This window comes from Drosophila eugracilis, unplaced genomic scaffold (assembly GCF_018153835.1).
Source record: "Drosophila eugracilis isolate 14026-0451.02 unplaced genomic scaffold, ASM1815383v1 contig_1197, whole genome shotgun sequence".
Classification (NCBI taxonomy): Eukaryota; Metazoa; Arthropoda; class Insecta; order Diptera; family Drosophilidae; genus Drosophila; species Drosophila eugracilis.
In genome coordinates, this window is record NW_024571981.1 from 3,575,014 (window position 1) to 3,599,209 (window position 24,196).

The 24,196-nt window shown below is 37.2% G+C and overlaps 4 protein-coding genes across 5 annotated transcripts in view; 2 read left to right on the forward strand and 2 right to left on the reverse strand.

The window, feature by feature from the left end:
* Positions 1-127: 127 nt before the first annotated feature.
* On the forward strand, positions 128-1,983 carry LOC108105702. Of its 2 annotated transcripts, none has more exons than XR_005993751.1 (4): positions 128-628; positions 898-1,107; positions 1,172-1,642; positions 1,699-1,983. XR_005993751.1 is itself a non-coding variant. In XM_041818430.1 (4 exons), the coding sequence occupies exons 1-4, from the start codon at positions 913-915 to the stop codon at positions 1,931-1,933; spliced, it is 840 nt and encodes a 279-aa protein (XP_041674364.1). In that variant the 5' UTR covers positions 708-912; the 3' UTR covers positions 1,934-1,983. The 2 variants fall into 2 exon arrangements, 1 of the variants encoding a protein (XP_041674364.1); XM_041818430.1 differs by lacking the exon at positions 128-628 and having other exon boundaries at positions 708-1,107; positions 1,172-1,404; positions 1,466-1,642.
* A 157-nt stretch (positions 1,984-2,140) lies between these two features.
* On the forward strand, positions 2,141-3,306 carry LOC108105704. Its single transcript, XM_017212415.2, has 4 exons — positions 2,141-2,397; positions 2,468-2,694; positions 2,755-2,931; positions 2,983-3,306. The coding sequence occupies exons 1-4, from the start codon at positions 2,191-2,193 to the stop codon at positions 3,233-3,235; spliced, it is 864 nt and encodes a 287-aa protein (XP_017067904.2). The 5' UTR covers positions 2,141-2,190; the 3' UTR covers positions 3,236-3,306.
* LOC108105701 (2-oxoglutarate and iron-dependent oxygenase JMJD4 homolog) lies at positions 3,236-4,771 on the reverse strand. Its single transcript, XM_017212411.2, has 2 exons — positions 4,038-4,771; positions 3,236-3,984 (listed from the first exon to the last, which is right to left on the reverse strand). Exons 1-2 carry the CDS (start codon positions 4,640-4,642, stop codon positions 3,336-3,338), a joined length of 1,254 nt encoding a protein of 417 aa, XP_017067900.2. The 5' UTR covers positions 4,643-4,771; the 3' UTR covers positions 3,236-3,335.
* Positions 4,772-5,046: 275 nt separating this feature from the next.
* LOC108105666 overlaps positions 5,047-24,196 on the reverse strand; it is a 121,454-nt gene continuing 102,304 nt past the window's right edge. Inside the window, exons 13-15 of the mRNA XM_017212365.2 lie at positions 10,378-10,639; positions 9,302-9,377; positions 5,047-6,917 (exon numbers count right to left, since the gene is read on the reverse strand). Coding sequence (XP_017067854.1) covers positions 6,689-6,917; positions 9,302-9,377; positions 10,378-10,639 — 567 coding nt within the window. The 3' untranslated portion in view covers positions 5,047-6,688. The remainder of the gene's footprint in view (positions 6,918-9,301; positions 9,378-10,377; positions 10,640-24,196) is intronic.

Here is a 24,196-nt window from a genome sequence, read left to right on the forward strand (position 1 = left end):
TAAGACGAGAGGCTATCCTGTGACGCGATATCATCACAGAAATTGTTCCAGAAAACAAGACATCGTTGACCCTTTTCCAGGAAGTGGGCTTCAGGATTAACAATCAGTGTTCCTGACTGACGACAGAAAGCCCTAAATGGATTAGATAAAGGGAGTGCTAATCAGAAATCTTTTGTTTTTCTGCATATAAATGGCTAAGATTAAACTCTTAAGAGAAACCATACAAGACAATGTAACAAAATTAAGAGAACAGAAAAAGAAGCTCATTATTTTACTGATTTAATCACCTTTAAGCCAATAGTTTTATCCATTTTTGATCGGTTATTTGATCGGAAAGGTTGTCTCGCATGATTAGAATATGTGTTTTATAGAATCATAATGTTGAAGTTTTATAACTTTCTTTTAAAATCCAATGAAAGGGTCTGTTTAATTTCACTTAAACTTGATAAAAAAAATCAATGCCATAAAGTTCAAATCATAGTAAAGTGCATAAACATATGAAAAATAAAAAATTGAACGAAAAAAGGGCAAAATAAAAAAAAAACTGTTTTATCGTATATTTGATCTTTTGCTGACAAAGCACAGATCTGTCCTAAAAAAGGTCTAATTTCAAACACTGATCAGTTTTGTAAGTAGTACTTACTAAGTACCCATATACTAATCGCCGAAGTAAGCAGTTACCCATGATCAATCGACTCATGCTGGTCCAATAATTTGGCCTGGCAACGAATCAAGTCAGCTAAGCTAATGGATCAACATGAACAGAGATGATCGGATTAATTTAGTCAGACAGCAAATAGTGATACGGAAATGTGCACAAGGGCTAAACTAACAAACATCCATAAAGTGCAAGACAGATAAATAAAGCGTATAAATGCAATCACAACCGGTTTCTAGGTATCAGTTTGTAAGATGGATGATCTAAAGCAAGTCGGTATCAAAAAACTAGAGGATCTCAAGGGTGTTTACATCCGGGATTGGCCAAAATACTGTAAAGAGTACTATTGCCTGGATACTTTTCTGGAACTTCATAAAAAGAATCCCCAACTGGAGGGTGTAAGCGTTTACACCCTTCCCAATCTGGAACTCGGTTTATTTGTAATCGTGGTATGAAATGTGTTATATTAATCTTAAATTTGTGTAATAGTGATTTTCTATGTGAATCGTTAAGGATCATTGGCAAATTTTTGTGGGCTCCTTGGAAGCGGAAAGATCCCAGAGCCTTCTGAAAGAATCCCTACTCAAATTGGACTTCTTAGGTGGCGAACAATTCTCCTCCATGCCAAAAAGATACTTCAAAGTTGCTACAGATATTATTCAGGCCAAAAAACTAAAAATGTATCTCAATAGTGTCACCTACTCTATGATTTTGAACAAAGAAGAGGCTCTACATTTTCAAGTGGAGTAAGTGTGTACCAAAATGTATAAACATTTATATTTTTCAACTTTTTATACGTTTTTGCAGACCACCAGCTGGCTTTTCCTTAAGATCAGTAAGTGTGGCCGATGCTCAAGTGATTGACGATCATTGGGAGTGGAGTGAACAAGGAAGCCTTTCCTTTATTGCACGCCAAATTGTTTTTAGCACTAGCGTGGGCTTGTATAAGGACGAAGACAATGAACTCGTGGCCTGGTGTATTAGGTAAACATTTAAAAAATAATTTTTATAAACACATTCTTATCACCCTTTTTGAATAGGGCACAGGATGGTTTATTGGCCGTCCTGCAAGTGAAACCAACCTACAAACGCAGGGGATTTGGTGTTATGATTGTTAAAGAGTTCTCCAGGCGAGAAGCTCTCCTGGGTCGCGATATAATCACCGAAGTAATTCCAGAAAACAATGCATCCTTAGGGCTGTTTAAAAAATTGGGCTTCAAGATCAACGATCAGTGTCATTGGCTTATAACAGAAGCGTCAGTTTTGGATAGATAAGATTAAAGATCTTGTTTGTAGATGAACAAGATATATATATGTGCAATATATCCATTTGGTTTGTTTTTGATGTGCAAAAAGTGTTTGGGTTAGTCTTAAGAGAATATATAAGAGAGATTCTAATGACGTCGAGAGAGTTCTTAAAAGAGAAATGTAGAAGCTGCTTGACAAGCTGAATGATTTAATCACAGCAAACGCAATATGCAATTTACTCTTGCTGAGTTATTTGATCGTGAAGGTTGTTACGCTTGACTAAAATGTCCGCTCTATTGGAGGTTATTGGTTTACCGGATCTCAAGAATTTCCAAGGGCTTTACAAACAGAACTGGCCCAAGTTTTGCCAAGAATATTACTGCCTGGATAATTTCATAGAATTTCTGAAGAAACAACCAGAAATTAAGCACTTGCAAGCATATACTTTGAATATAAAACAGGCCAGAGATGACGCTCTTTTTGTTATAGTCGTGAGTTATACACATATATTATTGATTTTTCTATGTAATCCACAAACTAAGTGAACGAGTCATATTTTAGGATCGCTATCAACTATTTGTGGGCAGTTTAAACAACACGAATGGTCTGGTTCGAAAAGCTTTGGATTTACTAGACTGGTCGACGGGTTTAAAGTGTAGCTCTGTGCCTTTCAGACATATTGATGCCTTGGATAGTATTGTCGAGTCCAAAAAGTTAGACATAGTGTTTAGAGACCCCACTGACTTATTTTATATGAAGGCAGCGGATGCTCTCAAGCTGAGGGTTGAGTAAGGATTATCACTTTTGTTTTCTCTAAGGAACTCTTCTATAAGTCTTTCTTTATTTAGACCACCAGCAGGATTTACCTTAAGATCTTTGAGCGTGGCAGACGCTCCTCTGGTCAACGAAGAGTGGCCCAATCATCATTTGGGATCTCTGTTCTTTATAGAGAGACAGATTCGGATGTGCGTCAGTGTTGGATTGTATCAGAAAGATTCCCAAGAGCTGGTGGCCTGGTGCATCAGGCGAGTCATATATAATTCTATAATCCTATTATCTAATGAAAAATATTTCAGATTACAAGGCGGATACTTGGGAGCTCTACAAGTGAAAGACTCCCACAAACGTAGGGGATTTGGCAGTGTGGTGACTAGAGAAATCTCTTACCGCCTTGCGGAACAAGGTCACGATGTGATGGCTTTGGTAGGACACTTGAATAAACCTTCATCCGGGATGTTTAGCAAGCTGGGCTTCAAAGTCATTGACCAATGTCTTTGGCTGAGAACGAAACCCACCAAAGGAGAATTCACCTGGCCCGGCGGCGAGTAGTTGGTTTTTAAATGTCTGTATTAAAATATTACGACTATCGGTTGTATATGAATACAAGTTTGGTATAAAAATATGCCAAGGCCTTTTCCATGTGCTATTACTAAAGTTTCAATCGGGCGAGCAATTGATGGCAGCGGTCTTCTAATTGAAGGGGACTACGTTGAATAGTTGGATCCTCTGTCAATGTCTTCGTAATATGCCTTAAACACTCGAGATCGTATTGCACATGATAATGATTCATTCTGTAGCTATCAAATAGTAAAAATTTGGTGGTTTCCTCAGCCAATCGGCGAGTGGCTATATACTCCAGAAGTTCTATAAAATCGAGGTAGTTGATGCCAAAGCTGGCCCTCAGCATTGTCTGGCAGTGGGCCTCAAAATTATCCATCTGCTGGCAGTCGGAGATCTCTTCGCACACGGCTTTCAAGTTGTTCCTGAGGTTTTGCCAAACCATGGATATATTGCAGGCATTGAACCAGTTGTGATTAATCGATATGGTGTCCGTTAGATTCCACACCTGGTGGAACCAACCACTGGGCACAAAAACTGCTTCATTAGCCCGCTGGTTGATGGTGTAATATCGGACATTGTGTTCATCTAACAATTTTTCGTCTATGCTGAATGGTGGATTTCCCAAGCGATCGTTCAGTTTGAGCTCTTCTCCTGGGGGCATTATTAACCATTTTTTAAGACCCACAATATTAGTGGACCAACTGAAGGAGCCAAACACATCCGCATGATAGGAGGTCCTGAAAATAGGATATAGTTTGAGAAAAAATGTATCATTAAGTTGACCATTTACCATGAGTTCTTGGGTCCCATATACACGAATCGGTAATCGTCCCTCTTTTGATCAATAAGTTGTTCGTTGAGCCAATCAGAGGCAAAATACTTAGGCACCTTGTAGAAGTTATAGTCTGGCATTTGGGCAGCCAGATGCCAGTCTTTGAGGTAGAGATTGTCCCTGCTTCTGGGACTTACATTACTATTGACTTCCAACGATGATGGTAATTGATTTTCAAGTCCGTTTTTCCATTTATCCAGGTAATCGTAAAAGTTCAGCTCCAGTTTAGTATGGCTATTAAAGTACGATGAGTTACAATCGGCGACTGGAACCGGGCAATTGGTGATCTTGCTTTTGAGGTAGTCAAAGTTAATGGAAGATGCACTCGGATTGAAGTTGAGATCCCGAGATTCCTGGAGTACAGTCCAGTTCTGGCATTCCCAGTCGTTGGATACGTCGGTTATGATAACCGGAAAATTCTTGTGCATATAACGCCAGAAAAAATCGTTATAATCTAGACCAGAACATCGCTGGATTTCCTTGGGCAGTTGTCCATCATTTTCCCTGATTTCCTCGGGATGCAACTGGAGAACATAATCCCCATCCCGCTCCTCTGAAGCCATTCGATTTGGCAGTGGGTACCTAAAGTCCTTAAATCGGCAATCATGCACTGGCTGTTGTGTTTTTTATTCTTTGTGGTAAAGTTCCTAAACGAAATTTTGTTATTTGTGAATTTTATGAAATTGTGTGACCATGACTGTAAAAGGTCATATGGTTTTGGTATTATATCAGTATGTTTGTTGGCGATAGTTTTAGTATATCTTAGCGTTATTCGGTATAAAAAATTTTATTCTGTACAAATTATTATACATACCGAAAAGTCGTGGGCTATATATACTCTAACGCGTTTTTGGCGTAATAGCCCGCGGAAATTCAAAATTTGTATAATTTTTTCTCATCAAAGTTATGCCAAGTTAAAATGAATATCTCCATAATTAAAAATAAAACAACTGGTATTTCTTTAATTGTTTTTATTTTTACTTCATTTTGTTTGCCTTTTTAGTTTTATTTGCTAAACATTTTACCATTTTCAAGTTTTTAACTACAATTTGGTTTTACATATGAGTTTCTGAGATTGTGTGTTGGTTTCAGTTTAAATTTCAAACTAAAAAAAGAGAAGTCAATCAAATGAAAAGACATTGGGAGAATCGAGTTTCAGTGTATATATGCATGTCTTTCTATGTTAGTTCGTTTTAATTTCTATAACTAGGCATATTCGTATATGTATAAACTTTACAGATATTTATTTTCGGCCTTCCAGGCCAGTCTAAGAACTAAGTGATTACCAACAACTCTCTGCTCATCAGACCCAGTACAATAATACGCTTGAATTGTTTGCTAGAAAACTATATAATGATCATACAAATCAGAGCATAGGTAAAAATGCTATATATACATACAAAATCGTACAAAACGTAACAATAGATTTTCATATATATATATTATATATGTAGAGAATTGTTTATATATATTATTCGGTTTTGGGTTAGAAAAATGTACAATTATTGATTTTGTCTTGGGTTTTTCGGTTTTTGGTTTTCGACTTTCGGCTAGCAATAATTGGTTTAGTATGTATAATTTGTTTACTTAGTCTAGACGCATTTTACTAGATTTTCTTGTGTTTTCTTTTTGTTTAGAAGGTACAGAGAGACTGACTGGCAGAGCGGCAAGATCTATTTGGGAGTGTAGGGGAAAATGTATGCTGGAAAATTGTGACTTCTATATGTTCATCGAGTATATAGTATTATAAATTATTTCTAATACTTATTCCGTTTGGAATTTATTTACAATTTATTGTGTAGCAGGCAGTGCCACGCCCACATACTGGCTTACGTACTAATTTAGTATTTATTACGCTATTCATTCTTTCAGTTCTTACTCGCTCGAACTGCTTAAAATTTAATTAAACATATAATTAATGTCCCGCCCTTAGCTGGAACTAAAGTATTTACATTTACTTCATATTTTCTCCTAAGATTTATTTAAATATTTTACTCATTTGGTTTTTTAAGTGTATGCTTTCCCACTCACAAGTATTTTGCATTGGATTTGAATGCAATAAATTAAATAAGTTTCATATATAATTAAATATCTTAGTTTATTACATACTTGATATGTAGTTTTCGTGTAAATTAGTGGAAAAATTAAAAACTTCAGCGGCAAGGAAATGAGGTTGGTCCAGTTGAAGATGAGATAAAATAGTCTTGGTTTTGATATTGATTCTGGATTGAAAGGAAATTAGTTTTACAGAAAATTTGTGTGGGTTTCTTGTGCAATTTATAATTATTTTGTTTATTCTTGGCAGTCTGTAGATTGTCACCAAAATGAAAAGAAATTCGATTGGATTATCAGGGAAAGGGGAAATTATTTCTTCAGCCAAATAAGTAGGCATATCTATTTATCTTAAAGTTAAATATTTAAAGCTTATACAAATCGTACATATGTAAGCCGTATTTTAGCCAAACTTATATATTATATATTTATAAATTTGCTACATAAGTTTATTCACTATACATATGAAGCAGGAGCTCAATCGATTTGGCTTATGATTTTGGGGACTTCCCCGGCATCTCTGGTACAACCTCAGTGTGTTTGGTTCCAGTGCTCAATTAGCTGGATGTACAATTGTAGGGGTCATCCGTGCGGAAATTGGGATGATCCTCGAAGGGCTTAACGCCCGCCGCCTTTTTGTCATCCCTTAGTTTTTCCACCTGCTGCATAACTCGAAGGAAATTACCGCCGGCTAATTTGGTCAGCTCATCAATTGTCCAACCGCCACCAAGAAGTTCAGCAAATAGAGTCGGATATGAAGATACATCCTCCAGTCCTTTGGGGGTACTAAAAAGCACAATTCAACATTGAAAAATATTAGTTTATTTTCTCGGATTATAAATAATGGTCATAATGTGTTCAGCTCCTCCCCATCTCTCTCTTCCCTTCTCCGTTCAGAGTACATATATTTCAAAAAATCTCTCCGCACAATTAAATTTAATTTTCGTGCAGCACATACAGAAACCAAATTGAATAAGCAAATCAAAGGCAGGGCAGGGCCAAAGGCAAAACAACTCGTGTGCAGGACATTCTGGGCGTAATAAAGTCGCATTGAGTCAAGCAGCAGAGAAAAACAAATAAATAATGAATAGCACACAAAGGAAAATAAATAATAAATAAACATTTTGCTGGCCGAACGCTCAAGTGCTCGGTAATCATATTTTATGAACAGGCATTCGAACAAATAAATAATAATTTAGTTTTATGTGCAGGCGTTTAGGCCAAACACGATTTAAATGACACAAACAGCAGAAATATGGGATAGTATTAGAGTTAAGATAAAATATATAGGGTGATGTCCTAGAAAAATGTCAGTCGATTGGAGTTTTAATAACAAGCTCAACGAGGTGTGACATTCCATATTCCGATCATTATAGAAACAATATATTTTAAATATTTTTATTTTGTTTTTAAGTATTCAATTATTCGACTAATACAAAGAGCAAGGACTGCGACACCCTGTAAAGATAATAGAAAACAAGTATTCCCAAAAAATAAACCATAACAACTGCGGCGAGCAAAACAATTTATGTCCTTTTAACTTGAATTGGCTTTTGCCATTTTCAATTTCTCGATTCGAGTGCGCCGGCAAGGTTGTTTTTGCCGAATTAATTGCACTCATTTGTGGCTTTCGATGACCAAAACTTAAATTCAATTTCCAATATTACGACAAAAATCATCATTCGAAGTAATGACAATTTAATTAAATAAACAAACCTCAATAAAATTGGGCAGGTGTCCTGAGGGGGGAGAAGCCCAACGAAGCCTATAGAATGGAAATTCGATTTATTAGGTATGTTCCTCTGCACATTTACCATGCGGTTTGACGCGAACCGGAACGAGACCATTTGACATTTAGTAATTTTATAGAATTTTAGATTATTTATTGTGTCATGCTCATGTTTGTTTCGTATTTTTGGTACCCAGGCAATTGCCCCATAAATATTCAAATATACAAATTTCAGTTTTCTTGTTTTTATTGGAGTTCTCTTCCAACTCTCTCCCCGAAATATACCTCAAAAACATTTCTGTGGTCGCGTCGCCCTGAAAACCAAAACAAAATGAAGTTCATTTTGGTGGAAATTGATTTACATGGACATTTTTTGGTGCTGTCCTTGTTGTTATTTTTGGTTAGGAATCGAGCTCATATGCTCATTTTTGGCCATGTACTCAAAATATTTAAATCAAAAACAGCCAAGGGAGATGGAAATTTTGGGGCGGACGACAGGTAGGTTTATCAAAATTTGGGCTTCAACATTTTGTTTGTTTTCGCATTGTGTCCACCACGATGCAATGAAATGGAAATCTATGCAAATGCATTCTGCCCCAGCATCACGGGAATAATTACAACGATAATGAAGACGAATGACGTTGATGATGCCGATGTGGCAATGATGATGAGAGCGGTGAAAAAGGATACTCTTGACGGCTGCAAGTGGGCCATTCTCATTGAGGTAATGAACGAACATTTTGGTCCTGCTAATTGGGACGGGCTTTAAATTTTAGTTGGTCGAAATTCCAGCTGATTAGCAAGTGATTTAATGGCAGCTTTAGTATGGGAGACTATTTAAATACAGATTTATTTATAGGATATTTACTTTTAATTAAAGAACTTTTAATACATGATTTCCGATTTAGTTGGCTTATTTATTAAACAAGAAATGTTACCATATTCATTGCAGTGGCTTCGTTAGTTTTCACGATGCCATAACATTCGGTAACATTTTATTCTCACGAAAATAATTTATCCAATTCAATCCTTTTACGACTATCATAAGTTCTCGATCCCAATCTAATGGCTAATAACCTTTTATGGCTTGACTGTATCGTCCGTTTTCCCGATGAGAGATCATTAAATTATCTTAAAAACCTCGTAAACAGATTGCACAAGTTGTTCGTGGAAAACCTCCGGCAGAAAAAAAGAAAATGGCAGAAAAGTGCCCGTAATGAGCGGTAAAATAATAACGGTCTATCCACATCCATCGCAGCTCTGGCAATACGCCAAAGTTAAGTCCTGAGCCTTAAATATAATCAATTAATAACTTAAAAAACAAAAGGCAAAGAAATGCAAAACCACCTGGAGGATATTGCCCGTATATACGTGAATATCGAGCAGAGAGAGAGAGAGGGGAGAAATGTGAATTTAAGTGAAATAAATGACTTTTACTTACTAATTAATGCCATCGTAGCCGGCGCCCAGTCCAACGTGATCGATGCCGGCGACTCGCTTAATGTGATTAATATGCGCTGTGTGTTGAGAGTGTGTTGGTCAGCAGAAGGATATCCGGTGGCAGGGTTGCCATTTGTTGTCAAGTTCATTAAGGGCCATTGTTAAAGGTCCGCCGTCATTGTTGTTGTATTTGCCGCCATAAGTCAGCGTTATTAAAATGTTCGCGAATTTGAAAATGTGTCCACGGCCGCCGGAAAAACAAAGGCAAGAAATGAGAGTGAAGAAGGGGACATTAGAGCCGTACTACAGCACTTAAAAAATATATATTTTAGAAAATTTTTTATTTGTTTATAATGAATTTTATTTAATTATTAATTTGAATGCTTATGTTTTTAATACTTTATCTTTTTACAACATTCAAAAATGTTTAAAAAATAGAAAATTAAAAAGAAAATGTTTAAATATAATTAAAAAGAATACATTTTTCTCTGTGTAAACCAAAAAAAGTGGGCTTCATCTGAGGTGGCTCAAAGAAAGACAGCGAATCCAGGAAGTGATTACGAGAGCCATTTTGATGGCTCGTCAAAAGCCATGCCACAAAAATCAGAATAGAAAAGGGGAACAACAGAGGCATTGCCAAAGGGGATAAAGAGAGTGCAAAAAAAAGGGAAGAGGAAATAATGAACTAACTGAAACAATGGCCTGACAATCAGGATTCTCTACAACAAAGACCAACCGCGACCAAGTCACTGGTTTTGATTGATTTCGGATGGGGCAAAGTTCCCTTAAAGGCATTTCGCAAGGTATAAAAGAAATTACAAAAATTTTTTTGCTGAATTGTACATAGAAATCGGAACATAATTATATATTATCAAGGATTGCATTTGATATATATGTATATAGTTTAGGATTTATATTTTTTCAATCAGAAATCAGTTTTTAAAAGATTTTTTTTTAAAGCTTGGAGTACAAAATACCTTTTTAAGAAAGACCTTCTAGTACTAATAAACATAAAATTAAAGAAAGCATTGAAAATGATAATTAACATAAAAATACTCCTTAAAATGTTTCACTTACCGACTGCATCGTGCACGGTTGAGTTGTCGCTGCAGGAGAGAAACTTCGAGTAGAAGTTGACCATAACAAGGCCGCCGTTCTTGGCCAGCGCCTGAAGGATATCGTCCTGGACGTTCCGGCTCGTGTTGCAGAGTTCGTAGGCCGAGGAATGTGAGAATATCACAGGTGCCTCGCTCACCTCCAGGGCATCTCTCATCGTACCCTTGGAGACGTGCGACAGGTCGACCATCATGCCCAGTCGATTCATTTCGCGGATGATTGTCTGCAATGTATGTTGTGTAATTGGATTAATCGCAGGTGTGCATTAGTTACTAAGTCAGTGATTAGTGCTAAGATGCTGCCTCTATCTCTCTCTATTTTAATATACTTATGTTGGATTTGCCTTAAGAGAAATTCCGAGGGCATAAAAACCTAAGCCGCATGTCATAAAACATAAGTAATGACCATCGAGCCAAAGGACATCTCAAAACGCTTTTCATTATGCATGGGGCTTTTATTTAACCTTTGGCTGCTGCCACTTGACCCCTTAACCCGCTACCGCCCAAGTAAATTGATATTGCTGGGCTGCCAGTGTAATTTGTATTTATGCGCGGATTTATGGGGATTCATTGGGCGAATCCGTGGTCTTATGTGTGTGTGTGTGCTTGTGGGCCTTACATAATTACTAATCTGATGCAAGTTGCCCCCGACTACGAACTATTAGCCCCAAGGAAACGCACAAATTATGTGGGCAAAATTTATTACACTGCTAGCCGTTAAATTAAGGAACTCTGATTAAACATTTCAATGGACGAAGAATTACCCAGAACGGAAGCTTTTGTTCGCTTCTTATCTCGGAATAGATTTTTAGAGTTATCTATGCGTTTGAGAATACAGTGGTAAAGGAAATGCTGCTCTGTATTTATTTTAATACAGTGCCAGAGTATATAAATTTTAATCTGCTAAATATGCCAGAACTATGTTGAATGAAATAAAAAAAATTATGTTAATTCCAAAAGTTTCTGACTTTATCGATAACTTACAAAAATATTGCCTACCTTTAAGGGCTTTAAAACGCAAAACCAATATTGCAAACTTTGAGTTTTTTACGATTAAAGATTAAATAGTGCTGATTAAATTTGCTTATAAAATTTATCAGAATTTAAGTTTCGTTTCCAAAATAATAATAGCCTTGAATATCCTTGCCCCCTTGTTATCCGTAATTTCCTGTCCAATTTGCAGTGTATTTTATGTCCGATGCCGCCTGGCAGATAATTTTTAATTGCAGGCATATATACACGACATATCGGCATGCTGATAAATGTATATGTATATACATATACTCCCACATATAGGCATATATTTATATAACAACCGTATAGCCATGTCAATTGGAGGCGGCGGCATTTTGGTGCCTCTCAAATTAGCCAACAATTTGTTGTTGTTTGCTGGCAGTTTGTATCGGGGTGTGTGTGTGTGTGTGTGTGTGCAATTGGGCGGAGTGTGTACTTAATGGGCGTGGCATTAAGGGCGAAGGCAAAAACACACAAACTCACACACACGCCGAAACTAATTGCAATTGTGTGCGTAAGAGAAAATGTGTATTAAATGCTTATTGTCGCTTAATTACGCACACAAAATGGCAAATAGAAAAGGGATAAGGGGGCGTGGCAGGATTCGATTTTGAGTGCTAGTAGGGCATTAAATCTTAATTAACGGTGCCTAGGCATAAATTGGTTTTATGCACTTCTATTTGTGTGCGCACAAAGGGGAAGAGGGAGGCGGACGGGCGAAGATAGTAAATTAAAATTAACAAATTATTTGGTGATTAATTACTTAGCCAGGCAACCGGAAACAAATAATTTGTCAGGCAATATTTGCTGATGTATATAAGCACATATTCCAATTATTTGCATGGAACCCAACAACGAGCAATCATTTGGTCAATATAAAATATACAAAATTATAATCAATTTAATTGAAATATGTTTTCCCTCAGCTTTGTGGGCTATTCTCCTTTTCATGCTCGCCCAGCCGCATTTAATTAAATTTTTAATTGCAGGTTACCAGCTTGTTTTGTGACAAATAAAATTAAAGGAATTTCAATACATTTTCTTACAACAGTGTAATACTCCCATGGCAAACAAAAATTTTAATATTTTTATGTGCAAATAACTATAAGAAATGCCTTGACTTGTGCTTTCAATTTGACACATTTCATCCTGAGGCAGCCTGGCTTGTCCAGTAAAAAGGACATTCGAACAAAGCCTGGCATCCAACAATGCCGTGGGTGTACCGATATTTAACAATGGCAATCAGACATTTTTTCATTGGTCAACTTTTCACATTTACTCATTATTGTCAGCGGTATTTCAGCCGTAGTTATTTTAAGTATTTGTTATTATTCGCATATGTTTTTCCAACAATGCTGAGTGCCTGACAGTTTGACACGAGCAGAGAAAATGGCATCGATTGTTATTAATTTTGTATGAATTGCTTTTATAGTTTAAATAATTTTGTATATAGATTGGCCCCCAAGCTGTGTTTGATTTCTATTTGTTGGTCGGATATATTTTGACCAGCTATCAATTAAAATGAAATTTTTCGCTTCGCTCTGGTATTCGTTCTACAAAAATATTTAATATGCAATTTATGAGTTTTGATAACGAAGGCCAAATATAAAAATTGCATGGCAAATCGCACAGAGATTTACCAACTGCAGGGGCAATTAGTTTAAGCCAGAACAGTGCAACAACAATCAGGCCACGTTTAAATTGAATTTATTTTCAAATTAATTTAAAATTTTCGCTCAAATCCGTTCAGCTAAAGGGGAAAATCCGCACACGAGCGAAAGTCCTGTAAACTATGCTAGAAATAATCGCTGTGAAGAGTAAATAAAAAAACTCGACACGGAGTAAATCCCAGCAAGTTGTTGGCCCTTTCACACAGAAGCATTAGGGTACAATACAAAAACTCATTAAAACTTTAAATTGAAATAAAATAAATGCATACCCACATAACTTATATGAATAAATAGAGAAATGTTTGGCTTACGTGCTTCTGCATTCTCGAAAGGGGATACATTTGGACAGGGAAACTAAAGATTTTTTCTCTTGTTAATATAACTTTAAAAACTATTAATAGCACGTTTTAGCTTGCAAGTTACTTTAAATCAAAAAGTTGTGTAAAACTTATATATAAATATTTTCTTTTTAGAATTTTAACAGTTTTATGGCTGCCTGGGAAAATTGCACTTTTGTGGATTTTCCCTTTCAACGGCATAATGCGGATTTTCCTCTGACCCAGTTATCAATTATCAATTATCGCTTATGCCTGGCAAATAGAAGAAAATACCAATTTGTAATTCCATTAGCCCGGGACCCATAACATTTGATTTATATGCTTGAATGCGAAAATGTGTGCAAATGCATTCAGGACTAAATGGGGAGAATGGGCAAATGGTTGGAGGATGAGGAAAACCGCCATCGTCTTGGGTTCTTGGGGTTGTTTAAATATTTGAAAATCCATTAAGCATATTGACAATGCCGATGTGTCTGTCTGTCTTTGTGTGTGTGTGTATGTGTGTTGGCATTCACTTAGGCATGGGTTTGTTTGGCTGTGTGTGCGTGGGAGTCTGCAACCCGGCTCTTATTTAAATATGGTCGCCTAAGGGTTCTCCTCCTTTTCCTTTCCTCTGATTTTTATTTTCCCTTCTGCGAGTTTTTCCCCCCTTTAACCCTCCACACTGATTTGGCTCCTGCTGAATGGATCATTAGTGCAGCTAATGGCGCAGGCAATAAATGGCGCAGCCACGCCTACAATTTGAATTTGAATATGAATTGAAATGCCAAGAAGTACACTGAAAAAAATGAAGTATAACTTTTCAAAAAGAAAAATGAAGTTTGTGAGACACTTTAGTGTAAGTAAGTAAGATCAAAAAAAATCATTTTAAAATCATTTTTTGTCATAACTTTTCTTAATTTTTTCGTAGTGTTTTGGCTTAGAATAGGGAAATGAGGATGGAGAAATGGAGGCCCTGTCTGAGGGGCTTACCACAAACAGACGCCGCTGGCATTTCCGTCCAAGCGATTGGAGTCGTTGAATGAAGGCGGCGCCAGGACCAAGACATAAAACGGATTTATTAGGTCATTGCTGGTTTTGGTTGTCAGGGGTCGGGAAATTCGGCAGGCGGGAAGCAGGGTTGGAAAACGAAAGGAATGGGAAAGCCAAATTCTCGGAAATGAAGTGTGGACATGCCGCTGTTTTCAGGGCGTGGAGCCTCATTACTTTAGCTAATAATTTTTGGAAAATGTCAAAGAACTTTGTGCTGACACTGAACTTGTTATTCGCAAATTGAAAAGGAAACAAACAATAAATTCCGTTACTCATATATGGAAATGACCTCTAGAAAAGCATTTCTTGAAAATGTATCTTTGTGCGGAGATTATAAGACTAGAAAAGTCCTGATTTAAAAACTCCTTTTAAATCTTATATGCCATCTCCTTAACCGACACTCTACTATCTCTGATCCCCGCAGGAATATTGCCAATGATTAGCAATCAAACGTCAAACTGCAGCGAAATACACTATTTACTCAAAGCTCAATTGCAGGTCATGCAGCCAAGCTAGCTTTGGGATACTTATGAGCTGCTCTGGAAAATCCTTTTCGTACATTTTCCTTACTTTTCAAGAATTGCATCATGCCTGAAATAGCAGAAAAATGCTCGACTCCTTCGTCAGTTGAGTTTTATTCACATTTCACCGTCTAGTTGTCTATCTTTCTGTCTGAGTCTATAATTGAGGTCCTTACTTTGCAGTCGTGGAGTTAGGGAAGCAATCAAAGAGCGTGGAAAGTGTGCTGGGGAAAACTGCAACTGACAAAACAGCCCAAGGGCACAAGGTGTACATAGCAGATGCTGAAGAGAAGCACCAGGAATTCATAAGCTGGGAAAATGAGATATAGAAGAGCTGAGATGAGCCAAAGCAAACACTGAGGTTGTGAAAATATGCGAAGAGCGTAATGAGGATGTTGCAATAAATTGCTTGGCAACCAAGGTAGAAATTAATTGGATAAATATTTTGGTAATGCCACAAGACTGCGAAACCAAGCAGAGAAAGTTAATTACAAGTTCAGCGGGGTTTTAAAATAGAGTTTCCCTTTTAGTTGGGGTTTTAAATCAGGATTGAAATAGGTTTTATTCTACTTACGAGCCTATTTAATTTTTAAATTTATACTTTCTATAAATTTAACTCATCTTTAAGGATTAAATATATGCAGTTTCTTTAATTACCCTGATAAAAGTCAATTTTTGTTCTGGAAATAAAAGTATTGCTCTGCAGTTGAGTTGCACTTACAATAAAATATTTATCTTAACATTCGGTCAACTCTGCCCTTTAACAGAGCCCTTCATTTTATCCATTTTTCCACATATCCAGCGAGTGGAAAATTCCAAATTTGCATTGCAAATTTGATAAGCACGTTATATCCTCTCTCTCTTCGGGTGTGCGAAAAAAGAAAACTCTTCATGCGCCTGGTTAGCTTTTCTACCTCCTCACTTTTCCGACTGTCTGACCTTCTGCGAGAGCTGACATCAAAAAGTCAAAAGTGGCAGCTCAGTCTTTTTACGCAAAACGAGAAGAAGAAAAACCAGAAACAGTGGCTTTTTTTTTGTTACGGATATGTCAGCATTTGGTTGGAGACATTGCGCATACGACGCGTTGAACACACGTTCAACGTTATTTAATGCATTTTTCAACTAACATTGACTTCGATTAGCTTGCTAAAAAATTCATTAAAAACTTTTAGCTGCCAAGACAGCGACAGCGGCAGCAGCACATTCAACTAGAAGCCCAGTCTGGCAGTCGGGTTGAATATTTTATAAAGTGTCGTTAGTGAATACCCACCTTTCTCCACTCGTTTTCCCCAAAGCAGAGCACACAATTTGTTGCAAGCGAACAAAAATCGAGCAAGAAAAAACAACTGGCTAAACGTGATGCAACGGAAAAAAATCCAGGAGCTACAGTTTGGCCAAGATTGCCAAGAAGACTGGGAAATGGAAGCTTCTGTTGATGGCGACGTCTGAACCCGCAGGGAAAATTGGGAGCAGGAGCAGGAGGGAATCAGCAGAAACTAATAGACAGCGACGTGGCTGTTGGGGATCTTGGCCCAAGATGGATGACAAAATGTTTGGGCAAGGCATTTACTTGGTTAGGTCGGGGAGTTGAGAGGTCAGCCGGTTGCAGTTGTCAGGTGCAAACGTGAGTCCGCTTAGAAAATTGCCAATGTGGAAATCAATTTCATCAATTTTCGTTGCCATCTCCTCTAAGGGGGAAACTCGAAACGGGTGGGCGACTATAAAGTCGACCGGTTTTCTTTTTTGTATACAAGGCATCAAATCGCTGTGAACTCTGAAGTTGGAATGGATTACGAGACTGGAACGTTAATGACAGCCAAATGCGATTTATGTGATCGATTATCGAGCTGGAAAAATGACAAAAATAACTTTCAATGAATCGAAATGAATATGAAGCGATGTAGAAGTAATACGCGTGAGTTTGTTTTGAATGGATTTGTGTTGCAGCTTATGGAGAACTGTTTTCTTCAAAATAACAAATACTGATTATTGCTAACAATGAGTTTCAATTTGATCAAAAAGAGGAACTAATTTCAAACCTTATATGAAACCGAATTTCATCTCCTAATTTCCCCAACGAAATTGTCACCCTTTTGACATCTCCAGGGTATGCCGTGCAGCATACTTAATCATTTCGACCCGAAAGAGATTGCCAGAGCCCCAACAGGGGATTCCTCGCACAGCTGATTGAAAATGAGGAAATTGCTAAATGGATTTCGACTGCTCTAGGTCGCCTTTTTTTGGGCTCACATCAAAGGGGGCGCACAAATCTTTTCCAGCAGACTGAAATTGTGACTTAAGCTCGACTCAACATGCATTAGCAACACGCTAGGCCCATAGCAGTGTTAACAACGACCAGGTCAAAGGGTGCGGGGTAGCCGTTGAGGGGTTAAAGGTTGCTCAGCCTGCCGTTGGGCCAAACAAAAGCCGCTTTTGCAGTTGTTGTTACAGTTGAATTCAGCAACAGAAAAAAAAGAGTAAGGATGGTAAAAGAATGGAAAAAAGACAAAGCCGTTACACATGTGTCAAGGTAATAACGTTCCCTGAGCCTCAGTCGGGAATTGTCGAGGGGTAGGCGGAAGATATGTAGTACTCAGCCCGTCCGACTATTCCCATAGCCCATCCACAGCTGGGGACAAAATACTATCTCCTTAAACCATACTTTGACTAATAATCAACAACGATGTGTAATGATTGTGATTCAAATTTTTTATAAAAAACTTAAAATGAATCAAAATATACTTTAGATTAATTAAAAACACTCCTATTTTTTTGCCCTCAACTGTATTATTGCCATCTTTGTCTGTCGACAGGTGTGCACAATTTCCAGTTGAATCTCAGCCAGCTTTGGAATTGCCGGATTCTGCAGGGAGTGGGTTGAAATGGGCATGCTGGGTGGTCGAGATGTTAAGAGATGGAAAGCTAGGGAGAGACACCTAAGCCCAAGCTGCCCATTTCCCTTTCCCGGAGTGTCACATTTTTAGCCCTTTCATACGTGCCCAGACAATGGCAAAAAGGGTCAACACTATTTCGGGACTCCGCACCTCCTATGGGGTTTCCTTTTCCCGCTATACTCCGATCCTCTTCTGTGCGACTCCGATTTGAGCGCATGTTATTGGCCAGACGAAAGCTGTGTAAATAGCATTTAAATCCCAGGTATACTCCACTCCTTTTTCCTGCTATTTGGTCGTCTTTGGCTTGTTGAGAATTTCCTAGCCAAAGCACAAAAAGTGTTTGTGATATAAATACGAATTAAAAGGGTGGGTCCATCTATTCAAAATTGAAGATTATTTGACAGATTACAGTGCCACAAGTCCTGGGAATAATTTATAAATTGTTTCACCTCCAAACATGCAATTGAACGAAATGTCATAAGGCCAGGCGGCTATTCCTCAAAAATATTTCTCACATTTCGTTCTGGATGTTGTACAAAATACCAAACTGAAAGTGCACTCGATTATGCAACAATTTGCAACGGTCAGGTGGAGTCAAGCCTATCAGGGTTGGACAACAATTAAATCGACACAAGGGATATCACACCGTTGGCCGAATGCGAGAAACATTTTTAATTGAAAATATTTGTCCATTTGACACTGCCGGTGACCGCAGAGCCCTGTCCGAAATATCAATTTGTGCAACATGAAAAAAAGGTAAAAGAAATGGCATTCCAGCAAAATAAATGCAGATCTGAATTTCTTTGGGGAGCAGACACACAGTTTATTGATTGTGCATTTAAATATTTTATTGCATTCTATGAGAACCGCAAACTAAGTTGCAAATAGATGCCGAAATATTTCACCATATTTTATGGCATTCCCACCCGTTTATTTTGTCTTGCATTTCTACACTGGACAGTTCCTGAATTTTGAAGCTGTATTTTGTTGCCTTTTATCCGTGTTAATTTGTGTATGAGTGCGTATGTGTGTGTTCCCCTGGTTTAATTAAAATTCCTATTTCACCTAGCCCACACACTTGCCACACATTTTTGTCAGCTTGCCTCATCGTGCTTTATTTGCCAAAGTAATCAAATTATGCTGCATTCGAAATTCTGCAAATTGTTTTTATTGTCTTGAATTCCTCTTAAAAAGATAAAATTATTTAGCACCAATAAATGAAAGAAATTTAAAAAAAGATTTGCTTTCACTAAAATTTTTTAATAATGTTGAAGGTATAGTAACTTGTGGCTCCCATAGCGTATAAGTAATGTGCATCAAAAAGATTTCGAACCATAAAATGTATTTAAATTACAAAATACTTCAAATTTCTATTGTAAGTTTTGTAAAATTCGTTTAAACATCAAAGAGGCTTAAGTGTTTTTAGGCTTAAGGAAAGTTTCCTTAAATTTTGAGGGAAAACTGTTTGAATGAATTCAAGTTGCCTGAATAAGATATAAAATGAATCGTCATCTAGAAATAAAATATATTCCAGCCTTTCTCTTCTTTTCTTTTCTTTTCAGGTACGTTCATTTCTATCCCACAAAAAGAAATCATTAGATTACATTACATATGAGTTATATTTAGCCTTTCACCAAAAATAAAAGCGTCTAAAAGCCCACAAAAATGCTTTCCGCTTGGCGAGGCCTTTAAGGTAGGCGTGGCATTTCCTGAACCGCCCACATTTTACCAACTCGGCAATTAATTAATGCTCATTAGTGGAGGAGCAGAGTCCCTGACAGGACGTACACATACACACACACACAGACACAATGGGACCACGCATAAAATTTGATAAGCATTTAAGCATGTAACTCTGCACTTCCGGTTCTATGTATGTGGATTGGTCCACGTGTGGGTGTGATAGAGTGAGACAGATAGAGCTAAGAGACAGTCAACTAATGCACAGGCTGCAATGATTTATTATTAGGTAGCTAAATTATTCACGCGCCTGGTTTTTGATGGAGTGGGGGTAGCTGAGGTGGCGGCGCAAATAAAGATTAATGATGGCGTTGCTGAATTTTTGCACGCCCCAACCAACCTGTCAGCCGTGTCTATTTAACTGTCTAACCCAACCGAATCTCTAAATACACTGCTAAAAATATTTATATACATTTTAATTTAATTAAGAGACTATATATTTAATGATATAATTTAAAATTTTTAAACTTATCTAAGAAAGTTCATAATTTTCGTTAACTTTCTTTATAATATATCCCTTAAACTGGAGGTTTTAAAGTTTTAAATCGCTTTTATTTTAATACTAAAATTAAGAATAATGTTCGATTGTTTTACATTTTGTTTTGTGTAGTCATCTCTTTCCCTGCTTTCCCTTCCCTCTCTCTTCCTCTATCACTTACTCTGTTGTTTTTCAACGCTCCTTTGTGCAGATTTCCGCATCCATCGCGGAACATATTACATTACATACAAGGCAGCCTCGTCATCATTCGCATCGCAATTCAGTTGTGCGTGAAATTTATGCATACGTGTGTTTGGTTATGTATGCGTCCATACATATATATATGTAGATATTTTTGTATTTTTGTAGTACCAAAGTGTGCGTGTGTGGAGCTCTTCCATCTGGTATTTCACAGTTGGTTTTTAATCCACGATATGTTTCATTTACATTTTTCCCACAAACTCTCTGTTGCTTCACCTTTGACGTTTTTAGTCGCGGTTCGTAATTCCCATTAGAGTAAAATCAGGTTGTGGGGTCGTGGGAAAACTCCCCTTTTCTGCTGGTATAGAGAGCAGATTGCGGCAGATCTGACCAAATGGGAACTCGTCTCTTGCATAGTTTTTGAAATTTATTTAAGCATTTGATGTGGTAATTCATGATGGAGTTGTGTTCTAGCTATGCAGTTTGAATTAGCTTTTAAGGGATAAAATATTGCAAGTTTTCAAAATCATGCATCATAAATATTTTCACAAATCTTGAACTATAAACCATTCCTTCTATTAAATTAAGTTTACACCCCACTAAATTTTGAAATTAATCGGAGAATTTCTTAATGTTCATTTGGTCTCATTAGCTTCAATCTGGAATTTCTTGTCAGTCAGCATTAACAGGTAAAATATGTTGATGGCTTGCCTGTGCATTGAATGATAACAAACAATAATGGGACAACAATGATGCATTTTCAATGCCAATGGACAAACATAATTTAGACATATTCACCATATTACTTGGAGCCCAGACTCGAAACCTTTGATTTGATTAACATGGAACAACGACTGTCTGGGGTTCAATTGTTAGGCCAAATGTTTAGTAATCGATGCTAGGCCACATTGTATTTTGAGGCCCCAGAATTCAAATACAATAATTTTCAATTAAACCTCAAAAAGTGTTTTCCCATATCCATGGCCAAGCAAGCAGCAATAACAATAAGTGGTACTGGCATGTTGGCAATTTAGAACACAACTCGCCTTCTGACAGCAGCTGCCTTGTGGCCAGGGCTTTGTAATTTTAATTAAGAGGGCCAACCGAATCACCCAGCTCCTTGGGAACCTGGCTTAAATATTCATCCAGCTGGCCAGCTGGTTGATGATGATGGATAGCCGAAACTGACACAGGGGCCAGGATTTGTGGGCAGTGTGATAAGTGGAGATTTCTCGGTTGAGTCACAGCTCAAAAATAATTTCCAGTTGATGTTCAGACAATTAATTACAAGAAGTCGAAATTCTCTGATATTTCTTAGTCTACATACTTGAAACCATATCCTGAAGGCTAAGAGTTTATATCTTATATTAAATTCTTATTATTCTTGAGTTGGATTTAATTAAACGCCTAGCAGGCAAACTGCAGTCAACACTTCTTCTGACACCAGACAAAGAATCCTTTGTTTCTCAGTTAATTTCGGGCAGCAAAGTACAAATTTCGGATGCATTTCCACAAGAGCACAGCCACTGCTTTTGTTGTTCACTTATAATGAGCTTCCGCTGCTCGGTTGTTGAACAAATTTTGTGGAGCTTTTTTGTGAGCCCTGTACTAGTATATATATTATATGCTGAACAACCCACACATATGAGACACATTTGATATGCAACGAACTCTGTCCCGACTCAAAACCCAACCCGCTGTTTATATTTTGTTCGCCTCTTGTTCATTATGTATTTAATTACGCTTTTGTGCATTCTACAATGCACATGCACAGGCAAACACTAAGCCGCAAAAAAGTTTGGCCAGAGCATGAAAAAGTTGTTCTGAAACGCGCCGCCTCCGTCCTCAAACCCTTTGTCTACTTAAATGTCATTAACAATTTTTGCAACGCCCCAACAACTTGAAAACTTTACGTGTAAAATAAACAAATTATAGTTTAATATAAATAATTTTGGAGATTAGTGTAAAGCTTAGTGAATGTGTTGGGCAAGAGGGTAACCCCTGGAAAATGTAAAATTTATTTAAATATTTTCTAACTAACTTTAAAGTTGATATACTAACTGCTCCTTTAACTATATTAAATATGTCAAGTACAACAATATATTTAAAAGGGCTTAAACATTTTTATAAAATTAGTGAACTATTTGAATTGCATAACTAGTTCAATTGCATTTTGAGTTGACAGCAACAAAACCTTTGTTCTTCCCACAAAAAAAAACTCTAAAAAATCATAACAAAACGATTTTAATTAATTTGTGCACTGTGGGTTATGAAAGCAATTTAGAAACATCTCCGCCCAATTTTTCTATCATTAAAAATATTTTATGCGGCTTGCACATTACATAATTAGAAACCAGCTGAATGCATATGCTGGTACTAGCAATTGTTAGTACTGATTGTGGAAATGGAAATGGCGTATGCCATTAGGCAAATCAATAAATATTTGATTATATTTGTTGATTTGCAATTATTTGGTTGAATGTAATGAATAAATTACAAATCGGCAATCAAATCGTTCAACCAGAAATGTAAAATAAATGAAAGTAAAAAGAATTGCGAATTTTGGTTTTCAATAGTCGAAATTAAACATTGAATTTAAAATGATTTGTTTCTTTCGCGTTTTTATTTTATTGCGAGCCCGACAAGCCTAGTTGACAAAACCAAAATCAATGATTGATTAATGGAGGAATTCTGTTTGCGGTTTCGAATTTTTAAATATTTTATTTAACTCTTTTTGATCAATGGAAACTGCCCCTTAAATTTTATTATATAATTTTAACTATCAACATCCTTATCCTGCTTTGATTTCCCTTCCTGCTTTCTATCTCGCTCTCCCTGTTAATTTCCCATGGATCCTTGAAATATATTTATTTGTTTTTCGATCCCCAGAAGGGGACCACTCTTTGTTAAATGTCTGGCATGTTGTTGGAAAATTGTATTCTATTTGTTCCGCCGTCAATTCCCCAAAGTTTCTGGCAATTTCCTCAGTCGGCCACTTTGAGTTTCCCCATCGCCCGGCCAATTGTGCATTATTAGCTATTGTTTGAGGCATTTCTGGCCCGTTGTGCTGCCTTGATTCTATGCTCGCTGTTCGGCTAATTCAATTATGCACCGTCTACGTGTGTGTTTGCATTGCTTCCCTCCTCTGGAGTGCAATTGCAATGATGCCCATTACACACCTGTATGCACACACTTCTCGGCACTCAGTCACGCATACGACCGCCATGCCAGCGGAACGAGTTTATAATAAGAATAATAATAATATGTTGGCAGCATAATGCAAAAACATTCTGCCATTTATTTACGCCAGGCCAACAAAGGATGTAGGGGAAGCCGGAGAAAAGCCAGCCCACGGTCGGGCACGTAATGGAAATGAGTTAAAAAGTGTTGGCCTTTAGCCTTTCACATATGATGCATTCAGGAAGTAAAGGGGAAAAGGAGCGGGCCTTTACACGTTCCACGTGCTCGGAGTGAAAATGAGTGGCACTAATTTGAAGTGACATGAAATTAAATTTAAATAATTAAACAAATGCCTTTTGTGCTTCTACTTATGGCTCGGGGCTTCCTTTTTCATCACTCCGACTCGTTTTCAATTAATTTCGAAAAAGCCCAGCCCTAGGAGGATTTGACGAGCCGAGCAACTGAAATCGATTGGCCAGAAGGAAAAAATTTATATAAATATATAATGAAACCTGAAATATTATGTATGCGACAATAAGTTAAGCAATGAAAACTATTTTAAAATGCCTTAGGTTCCACAGTAAAATATGACTACTTAAGAAAATTATTACTTATTTCCAGATTATCACTTTAAGTTATTTAAAACAATAACAGAAATGCACACCCTCGAGGCAAATCAGCTCACTTCATTTAATTGTATACAAATAAAGCGA